Source organism: Elephas maximus, chromosome 10 (assembly GCF_024166365.1).
Source record: "Elephas maximus indicus isolate mEleMax1 chromosome 10, mEleMax1 primary haplotype, whole genome shotgun sequence".
Classification (NCBI taxonomy): Eukaryota; Metazoa; Chordata; class Mammalia; order Proboscidea; family Elephantidae; genus Elephas; species Elephas maximus.
Window position 1 is genome coordinate 108,156,410 of NC_064828.1, and position 20,292 is coordinate 108,176,701.

General features: G+C 46.9%; 1 protein-coding gene across 2 annotated transcripts; it reads left to right on the forward strand.

The window, feature by feature from the left end:
- Positions 1-1,385: 1,385 nt before the first annotated feature.
- Positions 1,386-18,430, forward strand: LOC126084163 (alpha-1-antichymotrypsin-like). 2 transcript variants are annotated; one of them, XM_049898461.1, is made up of 5 exons: positions 1,386-1,492; positions 3,735-4,379; positions 12,527-12,800; positions 14,657-14,807; positions 18,139-18,430. In XM_049898461.1, the coding sequence occupies exons 2-5, from the start codon at positions 3,743-3,745 to the stop codon at positions 18,340-18,342; spliced, it is 1,266 nt and encodes a 421-aa protein (XP_049754418.1). In that variant the 5' UTR covers positions 1,386-1,492; positions 3,735-3,742; the 3' UTR covers positions 18,343-18,430. The 2 variants fall into 2 exon arrangements, with proteins under 2 accessions (XP_049754418.1, XP_049754419.1); XM_049898462.1 differs by having other exon boundaries at positions 1,388-1,488.
- The last annotated feature ends 1,862 nt before the right edge of the window (positions 18,431-20,292 follow it).

Sequence of the window (20,292 nt, forward strand, 5' to 3'; positions counted from 1 at the left end):
GCCCCAACAATGCTCCTGTCCCTAAAAAGCCTCTCCCAGACCCTTCCTAGATGCCACCCTGGGAAGGAGGCAGGGACCCTGAGGTTGACTTTTCACCGCCCCTCCAGGGAGGTGATGCCTTAAAATGCAGATTGAGCTACAGAAAAATGAAGAGTGGTACTGCATTTTTAAATGTACTTAAATCTGTGGATGGAGGTTCCCATCACACACCCACAACCACCTACACACACACACACACACACACACACCAGTGACTTAAAAAGACAAACACCTGGAACCACTGAAGCTGAAAGAACCCCTAAAACTATTGCCCTGAGATAATCTTTAAACTCCGAGCTTTAAACCAAAAATATCCCTTGAAGTTTTCTTTAAACCACACAATAAACCAAAAACCAAACCCATTGCTGTTGAGTTGCTTCCAACCGATAGCAACCCTATAGGACAGAGTAGAACTGCCCATATGGTTTCCAAAGAGCAGCTGGTGGATTTGAACTGCCAACCTTTTGGTTAGCAGCCAAGCTCTTAACCACTGCACCACCAGGGCTCCAAATCAAACAATAGGTTAATTAGTAAATAATGTCTGCCTGGAGCATTGTGCTCTCTTAAGCACTATCTAAAACCAAAAAAAACCCCAAAAAACCCATGGCAGACAGGTCAATTCTGACTCCTAGCAACCCTATAGGACAGAGTAGAACTGCACCATAGGGCTTCCAAGGCTGTAATCTTTACAGAAGCGGATTGCCATGTCTTTCTCTCTCAGTTGGTGGGTTTGAATCGCTGACTTTTTGGTTAGCAGCCAAGCGCTTAAACACTGCACCACTAGGGCTCCTTTCAAGAACTATCTATAAGGGATTAAACTGACAACAGCAACTCGGAAAGGTTAGATAGGAAGCTTGGGGGGCAGTGAGTTTATGCTACTGGAGGAGGGGCAACTCAAGAAAGGAGGGTGAGAATGGTTGTACAACTCAAAGAATGTAATCAATGTCACTGAATTGTACCTGCAGAAATTCAAACTGTTTGATGTTTTACTGTGTATATTTTCAACAACAATAAGAAAAAGAAAAAAAAAGACATATACCAGAATGTTAACCGGAAGCTTCCTTGGGTGATATAAATCAGGGGAATTTTTTTTCAATGTTCTTTTTTGTGTCTTCTGGACTTTGACATGTTCTTCAATGCATGTTTCATAAACAAACGAAAAAAAACTAACAAAGTAAAGCTCTTTCCCTTTTTTTTTTTTTAAAAAAAAGGAAAGAACAAAATGAGGGGCTATTTCCAGAAAATTGAGAGTCCGCGTACATCTGAGAAATCCATGTTACCAGAAATGATCACCAGGCTGCTTCCTGTCTGAGAACAGAACACTTGGCTGCTCCTGCTGGCAGTTCCTAAGAGAGGGAGGAGTTTTTTGGCAGATAGCGTGGAGGTCATAAAAACCCAGCACTCTCAGCAGGCTGCTTTGCAATTCACCAGCTTCTTCCAGCTCTCCAGGCAGGTAATCACGATGCTTTACATGGTGCGGCAAACGAATCCTTTGTTTCCAGGGCGGTTCTAGACTGTGGAGCTTGGAGGGTGTGGGGGCAGCCGGGGGGAGCCAGGCAGAGGTGCGCAAAGAGCTGGACCCGGAGTCAAGATGACTGCGTCATGTTGCTGTCTGATGACAAGTCCTCTCTCTGGGCCGGGTGTTCACACCTGCAAAGCAGTGCGGGTGCCACCAGGGCCGCTATGGTCATTTCTGCTCCTGACACTTCGGGAATCTGAAGTTGGTGGAGAAGGTATCCCCGTCCACCTCTGCCCCTGTGTTTGCAGCCCAGCTCTCCGAGTGGGAGGAGGGGGCAATCACTGCAAGCCCCAGCTGCTCTGAGAACTCCTTGCAGATATCATGAGTGCAGCGGGCCCTCTGGGGAGGGGCCGTGGCCCACTGACTTCAAGGTCTTCCTGTGGCGCTGGGGGGCTCCCTGCCCTCCACGTCACTGCTGGTCGCTTGGCAGGTTAGGCAGGTAGGCTGCAGCTCTGTCCAGCAACCCAGAAGCCAGACTGCTGGGAAACAGCCAGCCCTCCAACTTTACCAAAAAGACAAGCCTTTCTGCCCCAGAAATAATTTCCCCAGAAAAAACATTGAACTCTTTTCCAGAGACATGGTTGTGTCAGAAGCCCAGCCCATAGAGTAGACAAATATTTGAGGCAACCGAGCTGCCTGGATCCCTGGCCTTGTCCCCAGGAATCCCGTTGGTCTCGTGATGAGGATCTTTGCCTTAACTCCTCACCTCCTCTTCTCCTCCATCCCCTCCCCTCCCCTCATTTCCTTTCTATTCCTCTCCCCTCTTCTTCCTTCTTCTTTCTTTCCTCTCCCTTTGCCTCCCCTCCCCTCCCTTCCCTTCTCTCCCCTTCTCTCCAGTCCTCTCTCCTTTCGCTTTTTCTCCCCTTCTCTCTATTCCTCTCCTCTTTTTTCTTCTTCCCCCATTCCCCCTCCCCTCCTCTCTTTTTCTCTCCTCTCCCCTCCCCTCCTCTCTCCATCACCCAGGCTGCCCTTTGGCTCCTCTGAATTCTGGGCTGAGTGGGCAGAGGCTGGAGGTGCAGGTAAGGAATCTAGCTTGCTGCGGTGGCTGGGCTCTGAAGTCAGTCAGTCCACTCCTGGTGCTCTTGTGCGATAGCTCTACAAGAGGGGGAGTGTGGGAGGAGGTGACCTCTCTGAAACACCTATTGTGAGCCGGGCACTGTCATCCTTTATCTCCTCTGAGCCACTCAGCTTGTTTGACAGAGACGGAAACTGAGGCTTGGAGAGCTTCGGTCACTTGCCGCAACCACTGATCACAAGGGGCTAAATGGAGACCCCAGGCCACGCCTCTTAGACTCCGAAGCCCCCCTTGCTTTCCCTGCACCAGGAGGCCTTTCTGCACCTGTGGTAAAAACAAACCAAAAGAACCAAACCAGTTGCTGCTGAGTCAAGGCTGGCTCATGGCAACCCCATGTGTGTCAGAGGAGAACTGCACTCAGTAGGGTTTTCACAGCTGTGACCCTCGGAGGGTAGATCTCCAGGGACTCCCAGGATGGAAATACCTGATAGAGGCCGGAAAGAAAGTCCTGCCTTCCTTTGATCTTTATGCCAACCCTTATTAACAGCTGTCTGTTTGTGTTCCAGGCACCATCCGCTTTCTGTGTGCTCTATTGACCCTCAGCACTGACAGGCACAGAGCAATAGCGTCCCTGCCCCAGGCCCCACAGCCTGTGACTGAGGGCCAGAAGGGGCTCTGAGGTCTGCCTGACCCAGTGTAGCCTCCTTCACTGGTCCTACTTTGGGGGCAGGCAGGGGACATTGAGGGGGGGAGGGACTCCTGCCTTCTAATCCCCTCTGACTAGGGGGTAGAGGAGAGGAGGCATTTTGGTTGGGCAGTCCCTGATACCAGCCCTTAACTCCGAGACCTAGGAGTCAGGCAAACCTGGTTTTCCAGCCTGGCCCTTCCTCTTGTTTGCCATGTGAACTTGGGCAAGCCCCTCACCTCTCTGTGCTCCATTTCTTCCCTGGAAAAAAGGCAACAATTACAGTACCTATCTCCAAGGGTGGGAGGAAGCACAGTCCATAATCATGGGCAGTGGGTGCACAAAGCCGGCGTGTGGCAGCAGAGCAGGGACTGACCTCAGACCATGGGGAGGCAGTGTGGGGAGTGCCACAGGTGGTGGGTGGATGGTCAGGGCTCCATCTGAACCTCCATGACTTACAGGATCCTTGCTTTCAGAGTTGAGAATGAAGAGGATGTCACCCCTCCTGGCTCTGGGGCTGTTGGTGGCTGGGCTGTGCCCTGTTTCCCTGTGTGACTCAGGCTGCGTACTCAGGGGGGAGAATGGGACCCAGGACAAGACCCATGAGGATAATCTCAAAGTAGCCTCCAGCAACATCAACTTTGCCTTCAGCCTGTACAAGAAGTTGGCTTTGAACACCCCCAACGAGAATGTCATCTTCTCACCTATCAGTATCTCTGTGGCCTTGGCCTTCGTGTCCCTGGGGGCCAATAGCACCACCCTGACAGAGATTCTCGAAGGCCTGAGGTTCAACCTCACGGAGACCCCTGAGGCCGAAATCCACCGGGGCTTCCAGCACCTTCTGAGCACCTTTAACCAGTCCAGCAACGAGTTGCAGCTGAGCATGGGCAATGCCATGTTTGTCGACGAGAACCTGAAGCTGCTGGAGAAGTTCAGGGAGAAGGCCCAGGAGCTGTATGGGGCTGAGACCTTCAATGTCAAATTTCTGGACGCCATCTCTGCCGCCGAGAAGTTCATCAATGACTATGTGAAAAACAAAACACGGGGGAAAATCGTGGACTTGGTCCACGACCTGAACCCACAAACCGTGATGATTGTGGTGAATTACATCTTCTTTAAAGGTGTGTGCGGATTGGGGTTCCAAGGGAAACAGACCTTTAGTTTTGAGAGGGTGGGGCTATTTCTGTGGCTGCGAAAGCCACACCATGCCCACAGCCATTGTTTGCTCTGGGGTAGGAGCGGGGGTGCAGGGGGTTCAAACACCAGGCCAACAGTTGTTCTAGGAAACAGTTGTTTTAGAAACAGTAGTTGCTGTTTGCCATTGAGTCAATTCCGACTCACGGGGACCCCATGTGTGCAGAGCAGAACTGCTCCACAGGGTCTTCAAGGCCGTGGCATTTCAGAAGTAGATCGCCAGGCCTTTCTTCCGAAGTACCTCTGAGTGGATTCAAACCACCAATCTTTCAGCTAGTAGTCAAGCCCTTAACCATTAACACCACCCAGGGACTCCATCCAAGCACTTCTACTCAGGGATTCCCAACCAGCCCAGCGGTCCCCTCCTCTTCTGCCTCTTAAGTAGGAGCTCATAGGCCCTTTTGAGGTTTTGTCAGGGTCTTTAGTGCTTCTAACAATGGAGAAACAGGCAGGGGAGGGGGCTACACATTTCCCAGGAACCTGAAGGCCTTTAGCCCGGGAAGGCAGCCATTGCTCAAGCTCTCCCTGCTGGGGATCTGTGCTTCAATCCACCCTCTCCTCACCTGGCCTCCACCCTGCCTTCTGGGTTCTCATTTTGCTCATTGCTTTGGCTGAGCTCACAAACACCAGCTAATGCATGTGTGATGGGACCTGGTCCTTCCTGAGGCTGCAGTCTTCAGACTCAGGAAGTCCTGGGTCTGAGTGCCCCAGCTCTGCTGTGGTTTATACCACCTTAGGTAGAGAGTCAGCGCTCCATGGTGTTAATTCTTCTCTTCTGTTCTTCTTCTACCAGTGGTATCCAATTGGCCCATGGGTGCACAGGATCGATTCACCAAATCATACTAGAGCTGCAAAAGTGATTTATGAGAGTAATGGTGGTGAGAGATCACAGAGTTAAGATAGGAAGAGAGGGAAAGATCCCCCTGGGAATTTTTTTTCTTTTAGATCCAGATAGACTAAGGAGGGAAGGGCACTGCAGCAGAGGGATTAGCTCATGCAAAGGCATGGAGTTGAGAGAGAGCATGGCATGTGGAGCAGGTAGTTCTTTGTGGCTGCAGAGCAGAGTCCCAGAAGGAGACGGCAGCAGCTGGGGGTGCAAGTCAAGCAGAGTCCAGATCATAAAGGACAACATTAGCCTTGTGAGACATTTGGACTCTACCCAGAGGACCGTAGGAGAATGATCCCTTAGGCTTCCATGAGGGTGTTGGTAAAGGAGGCAACACCAGAGTCAGGAGGCCTATGAGGTGGCTTCCTGGGTTGAGATGATAAGGCCTGAGCTTCATAGTGGAAGTGCTCGGAGATGTTAAGGAGGCAGAATCAGAAAACTCGATGACCTGAAGACAGAAATAGGGAAGGTAGGGTACAGATGTAAGTAGAAGATTAAAAATCCAGTAGATTCTGCGACAATTATAACCTGGATGGTGATTTCACTCCCTCATACCTCACCCTGCTTCCCACTGTGGCATACAAGGGACCTCCTAGAACCCCTGAAGGCCAGCCATTTTTCTGGTGGGGACGGATGCTAGAGGGTGAGCCAGCTAGAAGATCCCAAAGGAGCTTTGGTGTCCTGGGTGATGTTGGAGGTACCACATGGCACTGCCCACACGTGGTGGTCACAGAAGCCACCTGAGTCGCTGCTGCAGTGGATGAGCAGGGACACCTGTTAACCAAAACATCTCACCCTGGATTGGGCCTTGACTGTGATACTCTTTACAACAAGATTTGCCTTAGTCCCTTGGTGTTGGAAGGCTGCAGGGATCAGAGAGGCTGAAAGGTGCTGTGTAGAAGAAGGGAGGGCTCTCTATTGGTCCTAGAAAGCCGGCAGGTGGGGAGGGGCCAAGTGAGAAAATGAAGCCCTAGAAAAAGCATGGCTACCCAGAAGCAGACTTTTGTTGAACCAGCTTCTATTACAGAGAAAAAGAAAAAAGAAATAGGAAGCTCACATTTATTGGGTACCTACTACCACTTTGTTTAATCCTCACAGCAGCTCTGAAAGGTAGGTGATGGTGTCCCCATTTTTTAGCTAGGGGGCATGAAGCTCTGAAAGCAAAGGGACTTGGTCCAGGGCACAGCTAGTGAATGGTAGAGATTAAAACTTGACCTGGGCCCATTCTAAAATTCCTTTTCTTTTTCCCCTCTTTTTTTAACTCAGAAATTTTACTAAGCACCTCCCAAAGTCAAGAATGGAAGCCCATAATCCAGAGCAGAGGTCAACACACTGTTGCTTCAAATGGCCAGATAGTGATTATTATAGGCTTTGTGGTCCACATAGGTCTCTGTGGCAAATTCTTCCCGCCCCGCCCCCCCCCAACCTTTTTAAAAAATGTAAACATCATTGCTAGCTTTAGGGCCACAGGAAAACAGACTATGGCAGTATTTGGCTTGGGACTTGTAGCTTACTGACCCGTTATCTAGAGGGGAAAAAATTATAGCCAACTAATCACATGTAGCTCACGGGCCCACATCAGGATTCCCAAAGAACAAGTTTTATGGAATTTTTAACATTTTAAATATTTTATTCCATTGTCTTCTTGTTTGTATGGTTTTTGGTAAGAAGTCAGCTCTAATTTTTATCCTTATCCCTCTATAGGTAATGTGCTTTCTCCCCCGCCCTCCCTTCTCTGGCTTCTTTCAAGATTTTCTCTTTGTCTTTGGTTTCCTGCAGTTTGAATATAACATGCTTAGGTGTGGATTTTTCAGTGTGTATCCTGCTTGATATTCTCTGGTCTTCCTAGATCTATGGTTTGGCATCTTCATTATTTTTAGAAAATTGTCGGTCATTATTACTTTAAATATTTCTTCTGCTCTGCTTTCTATTTCTTCTCCTTTGGTATTCCAATTAAGTGTACGTTATATCTCTTAAAATTGTCCCACAGTTCTTAGATGCTCTATTCTGTTTTTGTCAATACTTTTGCATTTTAGTTTGGGAAGTTTCTATTGGCCTAGGCATTGGGTTTGGTTTTAGCTTCATGGTTACTGATCCTTTCCTTGGCCATGTTGACTCTAATCACTAAGCCCATTGAAGGCGTTCTTCATTTGAATTACTGTGCTTTTTATTTCTAGCATTTCCTTTTGAGTTTTAGAATTTCCATCTCTCTTTCTTCAGTACCCACCTGTTCTTGCTTGTTGTCTGTTTTTTTCCATTTGAGCCCTTAAGATATTAAGCAAAGTTATTTTAAATCCCCTGTCTGATAATTCCAACATCTATATTGTATCTGCCCCCACATGCCTGTCAGTTCGTTGTATGTACTGTGGAGGCTTGCGTGTTGCTGTGATGCTGGAAGCTATGCCACCAGTATTCGGATACCAGCAGAGTCACCCACTGCAGACAGGTTTCAGCTGAGCTTCTAGACTAAGACAGACTAGGAAGCAGGACCTGGAAGTCTACTTCTGAAAAGAATTACCCAGTGAAAACCTTATGAACAGCAGCAGAACATTGATACAGTGCCAGAAGAGGAGTCCCTCAGGTTGGGAGGCACTCAAAAGATGCCTGGGGAAGAGTTGCCTCCTCAAAGTAGTAATCTTCATATGCATGACTCAAAATGAGAAGAAACAGCTGCAAACATCCATTAATAATTGGAACCTGGAATGTACGAAGTATGAATCTAAGAAAACTGGAAATCGTCAAAAATGAAATGGAATGCATAGACATTGATATCCTAGGCATTAGTAAGCTGCAATAGACTGGTACTGGCCATTTTGAATTGGAAAATCATATGGACTCCTATGCTGGGAATGACAACTTGAAGAGGAATGGCGTTGCATTCATTGTCAAAAAGAACATTTCCAGATCTATCCTGAAGTACAGCTCTGTCAGTGATAGGATAATATTTACACACCTACAAGGAAGACCAGTTAATACGACTATTATTCAAACTTAGGCACCAACTCCTGAGGCCAAAGATGAAGAAATAGAAGATTTTTACCAGCTTCTGCAGTCTGAAATTGATGGAACGTGCAATCAGGATGAGTTGATAATTACTAGTGATTGGAATGCGAAAGTTGGAAACAAAGAAGAAGAATTGGTAGTTGGAAAATATGGCTTCGGTGATAGAAATGATTTCGGAGATCACATGATAGTATTTTGCAAGACCAACGACTTCTTCATTGCAAATACCTTTTTTTAACCAGCATAAACGGTGACTATACATATGGACCTCACCAGATGGAACACACAGGAATCAAATCAACTATATCTGTGGAAAGAGACAATGGAAAAGCTCAGTGTCATCAGTCAGAACAAGGCCAGGGGCTGACTGCGGAGCAGACCATCAATTACTCATACGCAAGTTCAAGTTGAAACTGAAGAAAATTAGAACAAGTCCACGAGAGCCAAAGTACAACTTTGAGTAAATCCCACCTGAATTTAGAGACCATCTCAAGAATAGATTTGACACGTTGAACGCTAATGACCAAAGACCAGACAAGTTGTGGAATGACATCAAGGACATCATACACGAAGAAAGCAAGAGGTCATTGAAAAGACAGAAAAGAAAGAAAAGACCAAAATGGATGTCAGAAGAGACTCTGAAACTTGCTCTTGAACTTCAAGCAGCTAAAGCAAAAGGGAGAAATGATGAAGTAAAAGAACCGAACAGAAGATTTCAAAGGTGGCTTGAGAAGACAAAGTATTATAATGACATGTGCAAAGACCTGTAGTTAGCAAAACCAAAAGGGAAGAACATGCTCGGCATTTCCAAACTGAAAGAGCTGAAGAAAAGATTCAAGCCTCGAGTTGCAATACTGAAGGATTCTATGGGGGAAAATATTAAACGATGCAGGACGCATCAAAAGAAGGTGGAAGGAATACACACAATCATCATACCAAAAATAACTGGTCAACATTCAACCATTTCAAGAGGTAGCACATGATCAGGAACCAATGGTACTGAAGGAAGGAGTCCAAACTGCACTGAAGGCTTTGGAGAAAAACAAGGCTCCAGGAGTTGACGGAATATCAACTGAGATGTTTCAACAAACGGATGCAGCCCTGGAAGTGCTCATTCATCTATGCCAAAAAATTTGGAAGACAGCTACCTGGCCAACCAACTAGAAGAGATGCATATTTATGCCTATTCCCAAGAAAGGCGATCCAACTAAATGTGGAAATTATTGAACAATATCATTAATATCACCTGCAAGCAAAATTTTGCCGAAGGTCATTCAAAAGAGGCTGCAGCAGTATATCAACAGGGAACTGACAGAAATTCAGGCCAGATTCAGAAGAGTGAAACCAAGGGTATCATTGCTGGTGTCAGATGGATCCTGACTGAAAGCACAGAATACGGGAAAGATGTTTACCTGTGTTTTATTAACTATGCAAAGGTATTCGACTGTGTGGATCATAACAAATTACGGATAACATTGAGAAGAATGAGAATTCCAGAACACTTTATTGTGCTCATGAGGAACCTGTACATAGATCAAGAGGCAGTTGTTCGGACAGAACAAGGGGGTACTGGGTGGTTTAAAGTCAGGAAAGGTGTACGTCAGGGTTGTATCCTTTCACCATACCTATTCAATCTGTATGCTGAGCAAATAATCTGAGAAGCTGGACTATTTGAAGAAGAATGGGGCATCAGGATTGAAGGAAGACTCATTAACAACCTGTGTCATGCAGATGACACAACCTTGCTTGCTGAAAGTGAAGAGGACTTGAAGCATTTGCTGATGAAGATCAAAGACCATAGCCTTCAGTATGGATTACACCTCAACATAAAGGAAACAAAAATCCTCACAATTGGACCAATAAGCAACATCATGATAAATGGAGAGAAGATTGAAGTTGTCAAGGATTTCATTTCACTTGGATCCACAAACAATACCCATGGAAGCAGCAGTCAAGAAATCAAAAGACTCATTGCATTGGGCAAATCTGCTGTAAAAGGCCTCTTTAAAGTTTTGTAAAACAAAGATGTCACCTTGAAGACTAAGGTGCTCCTGACCCAAGCCACGGTATTTTCAATCACATCATATGCATGTGAAAGCTGGACAATGAATAAGGAAGACCAAAGAAGAATTGATGCCTTTGAATTGTGGTGTTGGCGAAGAATATTGAGCACACCATGGACTGCCAAAAGAATGAACAAACCTGTCTTGGAAGAAGTACAACCAGAATGCTCCTTAGAAGCAAGGATGGGGAGACTGCGTCTTACATACTTTGGACATGTTGTCAGGTGGGATCAATCCCTGGAGAAGGACATCATGGTTGGTAAGGTAGAGAGTCAGCGAAATAGAGGAAGAATCTCAACGAGATGGATTGACACAGTGGCTGCAACAATGGGCTGAAGCATAATAAAAACTGTGAGCATGGCACAGGACTGGGCAATGTTTTGTTCTGTGGTACACAGGTTCGCTATGAGTCAGAACTGACTCGATGGCACCTAAAAACAACAGCAACAACATGTCATATCTGAATCTTTCTCTGATGATTTCTTTGTCTCTTCAGACTATGTGATTTCTTGCCTTTTGGCATGCCTGGTAATTTTTTGTTGCAAGTCAGGTAATAGTAACTGTAAATAAGCCTTTAATGTGAGGATTTATGTTAATCTGGCTAGGAGTTGGGCTGTGTTCAATGCTTGCTGTAGCTATAAGCCCCAGAGGGAATTTTATGGAATTTTTCCTTTGCAAAATTAAAAACCTGGACAAGGCCTGGAGTCGGAGTGCCCATGGTTATATGCTTGGCCAAGACATCTGATAGGGCCAAGAAGGGAGAAGTCTGAGAGGTTGTCATGAGTAATGCTGCAGTTAGGGATGCTGTGATAGGGGATCCCTTATGTATGGCCACCCCAAACTTGAAGGCCAGGGAGAGATGTCAGAAGCCCAGAAATTGGGGCTTGTCATCCAACCCGGGTGTAATGTGGCTGAGGCTGAAGTTGGATCCTGGAGGGCTGGATCTAGTATAGCCTAGAGCAGAAGGAGCCAAAGTTGAGGGAGATGGGTTTTTAGAGAGAGTGGAAGCAAGGGAACCAAGTTAGTCATCAAAGGAAAATGGCAGAAGAGGAGCATAGAACACAGCCTAGGACTCAGAACTGGGATAGGATGGGAGAGGGCTGGGCAGAAATTTCTCTACTGGCTACAGGACATATGCCATGAGACTTTGTAGGCATGGCTTAAAAGTGCAAAACAGTGAGAATTGTGGAGCTACCGGATCCTGAGTCCAAGAAGTTGCACAATTCCATGTAGTTCTGTATTAAGGGTGGAGGTGATGGGGACTGAAGACTCAGGATCCAGGGAGAGGTTTGAGCTGATAACTATGACTGTCCATGGCCCATAGAGTGAACATCACCCAGATGTCAGCTGAGACTTACCTTGCTCTTCTGGGTTATTAATGTTGGCCAGTACCTCTTAGCCCATGTCTTTTGGGAAGACAATGCCTCCATTCACAAAGATGTCACAAGTATCCACAGGGTTTTATTCTCAAGGTCACTCCTGGCTCTGAGTTCAACCCACCATTAAGAGTTACTCCTCTTAGCTCTTTCACATTGATAGATATTCTCTTCTGTTTGCCCCTCGTCAACCAAGACGGGGAACTCATCCTCTTTCTTTCTATTACCACCCAAAATCCTTCCAGAAGCCATCTGGGAGAGAAGCAGAAGGTTTGGGGTGTCAGAAAGGTGATCATATGTTTACACACCTGCACTGCCTGCAATTGGTTGCCAGAAATTGTTCTTGAAAGGCCATGCCTTTTCAGGATTGTGGAATTTCCCACTTTTCTCCCAGGCTCCAGCCTCCCACAGAGCCTTTCTCTCCCTCTTTCCCCAACCTTCATTTCTTTCTTGTACTCCCTAGTCCCAAATTCCTGTTGATTTCTTATTTAGCACTATTATTCAGCTACTTGTTTCCTAGCCCCCTTCCCAGTCCATACTTATGGGATCACACCCTACCCCCTACAGGTTATATATTTGCCAAGGTATCTTTCCAAACCAAGGCAGTTCCATCCCTAAGAGGAACTCTGGGGTAGCTGATGTATTCAGTGGTTTCTCTGTTCAGGGAAGCAGGGCAGAGAAGGGATAGATGCACAGCAGCTCTTCTACTCACCTAATTCTCTGACTGCTTGCTCCCCTACATTTAGCCCAGTGGCAGAAGACTTTTGATCCCCGAGGCACACACGAGTCAAAGTTCCATGTGAGCGCGAACAAGTCTGTGGAGGTGCCCATGATGAACATCGAGAACCTGGCCACGCCTTACTTCCGGGACGAGGAGCTCTCCTGCACCGTGGTGGAACTGAAATACACTGGCGCCGCCAGCGCGCTCTTCATCCTCCCTGACGAGGGCAAAATGGAGGAAGTGGAAGCCACGTTGTCCCCAGAGACACTGAGAAGGTGGAGAGAGTCACTGACAACCAGGTGTGTGGGCTGCGCACCTTCCTTCCTAGACCACTCCCACTCTTCCTCAACTCTCCATCCCCCAAGACTCTCCATCACACCATCTCAGGATTGCTGAGATGTTGTAGAATCTCAGTAATTTCCAGGTTGCGGGGCTAGAGTGGTGGGAGAACCCGTAACTGGGAAAGGTGGATTTGTGGGGTTGCTTTACCCTTTACTACCTCTGTTTCTTTGGGCCTGAATCCTTTTCTTCATTGGAATCAGTAACGGGATGAGGCTTCCTGTGACTCTAACATGCTCTAAGTCTTGAGGAATCTTCAACGCAATGCCCACCACTCACTCACGTTTTCTCTTTGTTTCAGCCTCTTGAAGCTAGAGGGGGTCAGAAGGAATTGTGATCAGTTGAGGGCAGAGATGAGATGGGCTCTGAGAATCCACTTTGTGCTAGCTATGGTATTCGTTCATTCAATCAGTCATTCACTCATTCAACAAACATTAAATGAGCAGCTCCTATGTGCCAGGCACTATTTTAGACCCTGAGGATATATCAGTACATAAAACACAAAATTCCCTGCCTTCATGGAGCTTATTTTTTTTTATTCAGGGGAGAGAAACAATAAATAAATAAAATAAACAAGTAAATTATTTTGTATGTGAGAAATCGAAAAGTGCAGTGGGAGAAAAAAGTAAAAGTAGGATAAAGGGACCAGAAAAACTGGGCTGGGAGGTAGTTTGTGATTGTAAATGGGGTGGCCATTTAGGTAATGTTTGAGCAACAACATGACAGAGGTGAGGGATTGATTCATGCAGCTATCTGGGAGAAAACATTCGTACAAAAAGGAACAGCCAGTGCAAAGCCTCTGAGGTGGGAGCAAGCCTGGAATGTTCGAGAAACCATGAAGAGGCCAGTGTGGCTAGAGCAGAGTGAAGGGGAGAGTTAGCAGAGGTAAGGGTCCCCAAAGCGTGGGGCATGAAGGCCCGTAGGTAACCTTGACACTTCCTGAGTGAAGCGGAGAATCATTGCAGGGTTCTGAGCCCAGCAGTGCTGTGATCTGAGTATTGATTTGAAAGGACTACCCTGGTTGTTGAGTGAAGAATGAACTGCAGTGGCAGGTATAGACCCAGGAGGCCAGCTGGGAGCCCAGAGCTGCTATCCAGATGGAAGCCATAGTGCCTGAGACCAGGGAGGAGCAGTGAGGAGGAAGAAGTGGTGGGTTCTGGATAACTTTGCGAAGGTTAGGATAGGACATGGAATTCAGGTAACCAATACCAAAGGGACAAGCAAGGCGGAGCAGTAGTACTGGGCTCAGGCCCTGGAATAGGGCGTAGATTCCTTCTAGAGGCTGAGTGAAAAATCTGTTTCTTCCCTCTCTCCTGAGTTTCTGGTGCTTGCTGGCAATCCTTGGTGTTCCTTGGCTCATAGACGTATCACCCCAATTTCTGCCTCCGTCTTTGTATGACCTTCTTCCCTGTGTGTGTCTCTATATATCCCTGTGTCTCTGTGTCTCTAAATGTCCCTTTCTTTATATGGCTATGAGTCATTGGATTTAGGGTCTGCTCTAATCCAGTCTGGCCTCATCTTAGCTTGATCACATCTGCAAAGGCCCTATCTCCAAATAAGGTCACATTCACAGGTACCAAGTTTATGACTTCGACATATCCTGCAGAGACACAATTCAACCCAGAACAGGCACTTACAGATATAAATTGATAATTAATGATTTAAGAAGCGTATACACAAGAGATTAAGAAATTAAAGAAAGGATTACTTACTTTCAGTCAGAAACGGGTAGTTGGGAGAAGAAACAAGGCAAGACCAGGAAGGGGGACACCAAACTAGACAGGAGTTCACATATATTTTTTCTCTCAATTCCTAGACTGATAAATGAGCTCTACGTGCCCAAGTTCTCCATCTCCGGCGACTATAGTCTGGAAAACATACTTCCCCAGCTAGGCATAAGGGAAGTCTTCACCAGCCAGGCTGACCTGTCAGGAATCACAGGGGCCAAGAACTTGATGGTTTCCCAGGTAAATCTTTAAATGTTGGGCAACATGTCCTCTGTATCTGAACTCGAATGGTGAAGGCCAGGTGGACGTTTGGGAAATAGTGAATTTTTGTAAACAACTGTAGTGCTCATTATCCAGTCACCTCCCCGGGCCCCACCCCCCAAGCCCAGGACACCTGTTACAACCCAGCTCCTGCTACTGTGAGTGGAGGCTGAACCCCAGCTCCCCTGCAATGTGATGTGACACAGAAGCCTGTCATGGGAAGAGCTTGGGCTTGGACCCCATCGGTGAGCTACCGTTCACTGCCTGCAGATCAATAATTAGGGTCCCCCACCCCTCAGTTTCTTCATCTGTAAAATGGGGGTGGTAGTTCTTACCTGGCATGGGAGGTAACAGGCAGTATTGCAACGGCAATACAAAGATTGCAATGGAAATGCGTTCAGAGCATGAGAGGAGACTTGGGAATATCAGACAGTGGCGTTGCTAGGAGCAGAGCAGTCAGAACAGAGGGGCTCCTGGGCCACCTTCCATTGTCCTCTGTGCCATGTGCTCACACCCAGGGCACTGCATTGAGTTCTGTACCCTCCTTCCAAAAGGGCAGAGGATGGTTGGGATGTGTGCAAGGAGGGGCCTCGAGTGGTCCAGGGGACCAAAGCCACAGCCTATGAAAAGCAGTCGATAGCCTCAAGATGTTTAAGCCGATGAAGGAGATGCAGAAAGTGGTGCTGGGCCCTCTGAGGGAGTGTGTGCCTCTCTCCCTCGCCATGAGAAGGCTGCAGTCAGGCTGCTGCTCGACGGCCTTGCTTTGTGCTTGCCCCTCCCCCACGTAAGGGTGGGCATTTAGGGCTCTCACAGACACTGGACTAAGAGAACAATCCAGATCGTGCTGCCCCCAGTCTTTGCCTACATGACTCTGGGCAAGTCACCCGCAGGATCTGAGCCTCAGTTTGCAAATCTGTGCAATGAGACTATGCAAACTAGCTGGCAGGGCTGGAGGGAGGAGAGACCACATCTAACAAGGAAAAACCTACCGTCATGAGCCAGCAGTAGACAATGTAGAGGCGAGATGAAAGTTGACCCCTGAGCCACCTTAAGCTAGAATGCATGCCCCCACACCTGCCCCGGTGGGTAGTGCTCTGGTGTCCCCACAGGTGGTCCACAAGGCTACGTGGCTGAGGAGGGCACAGAAGCAACTGCTCCCACGAGCATGAATTTAACCCTCTTGTCCGGAAAAATGGGCCCACTGACTATTGTGCATTTCAATAGACCTTTCCTGGTGGCCATCATCTCCAAAGACAAGCGGTGCATCTTATTTCTGGGCAAAGTCTTCAACCCCAGCAAGCCTAGATTGCCCCATTGAGGTGGCGGGGGGCGGGGGGCAGGCTGGAGGGCTCCCCGCCCAGCTGAGAAGGAAGCCAGGCGCTCTGTTTCTGAGCACAGCCTGTCGTTTGTGCAGGAAGCAGCCGGGGAGTGCCTGGCCCTCTCCTTACCTGTCCGCTCATCCTTGGGAAGGCAGCAATGACTGTGTGTCAATGACCGTACCTGTGTGGTCTGACACACATGGGGCACCATGGGCTCTTTGTTCAATGCAGAGGCCCTGAGGCCTCCTGGCAGCAAGAAACCATCTTTCTTTGATCAGTCACTTTCCTTGTGCCTTTCTTCTCTGACCCTTTTGGCTCCACGCCCTTGCGGCTGCCTGTGCCCTGAAGCCTAGCCCCCTGAGCGCTAATGTAGGCTTGGCCCACACCAGCTCTGGGCCCTCGCACCCTCTGCCTAGCAGAGCCCAGCAGCAAAGGCTGCTCTTTGGAGCTTCTCACCTGTATGGTGTCTTCCAAACACCAGATTTTCAGCCCAAAGTCTCTGTAAATGAAATAAAAAGTAATTTACTAAAAAAAAAAAAAAGAAAGGGATGAGTAGAAGGTCAACCACAGAAGTTGGGGCGGGGGTGGGCCTTTGACCGGAAGTATGGCATGCCTTCTGTTTTAAAGAGAGGGCAGTGGGGCGAAAGCACGGCTCTAAGTACGTTGTCAGAAAAGTGAGGGAGCTCCCCTCAGATGACTCCAGTTTCCCCCTGAGTCCATCACAGGGAAGCCAGAAGCTGGAAGAGGGGAGACAAGGAGAGAAGACACACAAGAACCTCCAAGTTCTAACAGCACCGTGAAGGATCCCTTTGGAATTGGAATCCGTTCTATGTGGCACGAAAGAGTGCTAACCTAAAGGTTGGCAGTTTGAACCCACCTCATGGAAAAAAGGCCTGGTGATCTGCTTCCATAAAGATTAAATACCAAAACCAAATCAAACCCATTGCCATCAAGTCAATTCCTACTCATAGCAACCCTGCGGGACCCAGTAGAACTGCCCCCATGGGGTTTCCAAGGCTGTAAATCTTTACTAAGGAAGCAGACTGCACCATCTTTCTCCCACAAAGTACCTGGTGGGTTGGAACTGCAGATCTTTTGGTTAGCAGTGAGTGCTTAACCACTGCACCACCAGGGCTCCTTCCATAAAGTTTACAGCCAAGAAAACCCCATGGAACAGTTGTATTCTGTAACACAAGGGATTGCCTTGAGTCAAAATCAACTTAAAAGCAACATGATGTGTTGCTTTTAAGCCTGTGCAAGTGTCTGGTTTCCAGGTACACTCATCAGCCCACAGAGATGCAAAGAGGACAGGCTGCTAAATGCTACTGAAGTCAAGATTCCCCTGGCTACAGGCATGGCAGGACCATGAATGGCTGACACATACGAAAAATGAATATATTTGAAAATATTGACCAGAGAGTCATTCAGTGGTGGGTTTCTCATATTCCAGGATGGAGAAATCAGCAAGTGATGGCTGCAAGGGCTGGCGGGGAAAGATAGAGGTATCCAGAAACAAGATGGCACTTGGAGATTGAAGAGAACATGTAGTGGGAAGATTCATGTATTGCTGAAAGGCTTATACTTTTTCAACATCCACTTTATACGGACTTACCAGTGGGGAAATGGAAAGAGTGTCCACAAATTCCATGCACTTGTTGTCCCCCTTCAACCTTCTCAGAGCCCTTCCCCCTGCTCCAGGTTCCCACAGTGACTTTGGAAGCAGCAGACCTAGGTTCAAGTCTTGGTTTGACATTTAATAGTTAGATGACCTTGGCCAAAATATCTGTGTCACTGATTCTCACTCCCCCTCCACTAAAATGATCTGAAAATACCCACTCTAGAGGACTGTCAAAAAGATGACAAATAAGCACAATAACACATGCCAAAGAACTGGTATGGTCCAACAAGCCCCAGTCCAATGCCCACCTGCTTAGCCCCACCAGAAACCTGCTTCTGATATCTAAGAATGTGACACTCTGTTGTCCCCACAGGTGCTACATAAGGCTGTGATTGATGTAGCTGAGAATGGCACTGAAGCCGCCGCGGCCACAGCAGTCCAGATAATACTCACCTCTGCCATGTTAGAGCCACTGACCATCGTGCGTTTCAACAGGCCCTTCCTGATGACCATCTTCTCCTCAGACACCCAGAGCATCCTCTTTATGGGCAAAGTTGTCAATCCCAAAAAGCAATAAAACAAATTGCAACTCGCAAAGCAAAACTGGACTTGTTGTTGCTGTTAGTGGCCATCAGGTTGGTTCTAACTCACGGCAACCCTCTGTATAACAGAATGAAATATCGCCTGGTCTGACACCACCTTCGTGCCCGCGCTCTATTGGACAATATTCTGTTGTGATCCATAGGCTGCTCACTGGCTAATTTTCAGAAGTAGGTCGCCAGGCCTTTCTTCTTAGTCTGTCTTAATCTGGAAGCTCTGCTGAAACCTGTCCACCATGGCTGACCCTGATGGTATTTGAGCTAGCTTCCAGCATCATAGCAACACACAAGCCACCACAGTACAAAAACTCACAGACAGAAAACTGGAACATACCATTCAGTGAGATGGGGGAACAGGAGGAGAACTGCTTCATGAGGGAGATGATAGCTCGGATGTAGCTGCAAAGAATCTATGTGCAATGATATGCCTGACCATCATCTGGAAGTAGAGAACAGTAAGCTGTTGGTTCTAGGGATCTGTAGTTCGGTCTTGAGGAGGGAAACTTGAGCTGGAGAAATGAAGATATGTTAAGCCACAGGAAAGCGTGAGATTTCATAGTGGTTGTGTAGAGAAGACATCTGGGAGACAATCTTCAGGACTACTCACAATGAAAGGACAAGGAAGAGGAAGAGAGGTCAGCGTAAGAGACAGAAAAGAACTAGGAAAAGAGATAGGAGGAAAATAGTAGGGGAAAGTGAAAGGAAGAAGAATGTCCACAATAAGGGGTGCTGCTATTACAAAAACTTAAGCCATGTGTCACTGGCTTCGTCACTGGGCAATGAACAAAAGTTGGAAGGGACTTGAGAAGAGTGTTAGTGAAGGACCAAAGGGCTTCAAGAAGAGCACTAGGAGAAGCCTAAAGAGTCTTCTGGAAGGTGCCAGAGAGTACTTAAATGAAAGTAGTGTGTATATTATTGGAAGCTTTAATAAAAGGGCCCTCATCATGAAGTCGTGCCTAGAGAAACTCTAAAAATAGGAAATATATTTAATGAACTAGATGATCTAGCTGAAAAGATTTCTGGGCAGTGTTGAAGGTACATCCTGGCTTTTTCCAGCTGTCCATAATGAAATGAAAGAGGGAACTGACAACTTTGTTCACAAAGAAGACTTTGTTAAGTATAAAGAAGCCAGAACATGCTGGGTTCAAAAATAAAACTGTTTTTCATTCTCAACCTCTCCCAGGTGGCAAGAGAAATGAAAAATAAAATCTCAAATTAGGAAATGGTTTCTGTGCAAAAAAAGATCAAGTCTAGGGCATCATTATATCCACAAAAAGATGGAGGTGGATCTTTACAGACCCTTTCAAACAGACAAAAGCCTTTTTAAAAAATCTTAAGAGTGTTACTCCCAGACTCTCTGTCAATAGGGCATCTAAGATCTGAAGGACATTTTCATATAGATTGTTCAAAAGGATCTTAAGTTAGAGAAGGGATTTTCTCAAAGTGGATTTAAATAGACTCATAAGAAAAAACACAAAGTCTTTAAAGGCATTGTTTCAGCTTGAAATGGAATGTCACAGAGACAGCACAAAATCAAATCCCTGAACTTCAACAGGCAGGAAGCACGCTGTGAAAACTTTACAGGGGCAAAACGGGCTACACTGAAAATAAATAAATAAAAAGATCATTTAGAGAGCAAAACCAAGAGCCCAGAGGGCAAAGCCCAGAGCCATGGGGATCACCGTCCTGCTATAGGACTGAATCATAATTGAGGAACTAGTGATATGTACCAGTTGAATTTCAGAATTGCTCTGGACAAGTGACTGTTGTGTGTATCCTGCTTTGCCCTCTTTTTAAATGGGATTGTCTACAGTGGGTATCCTAGGGCTTTATCCCCACCGTATGCTGGTGTGTTGGGGGTGGATAATGTGTCTCTTTAGTACACATGTCTTCAGGCTGAGAGAGACAGTACTTAGCTAGCTATACCA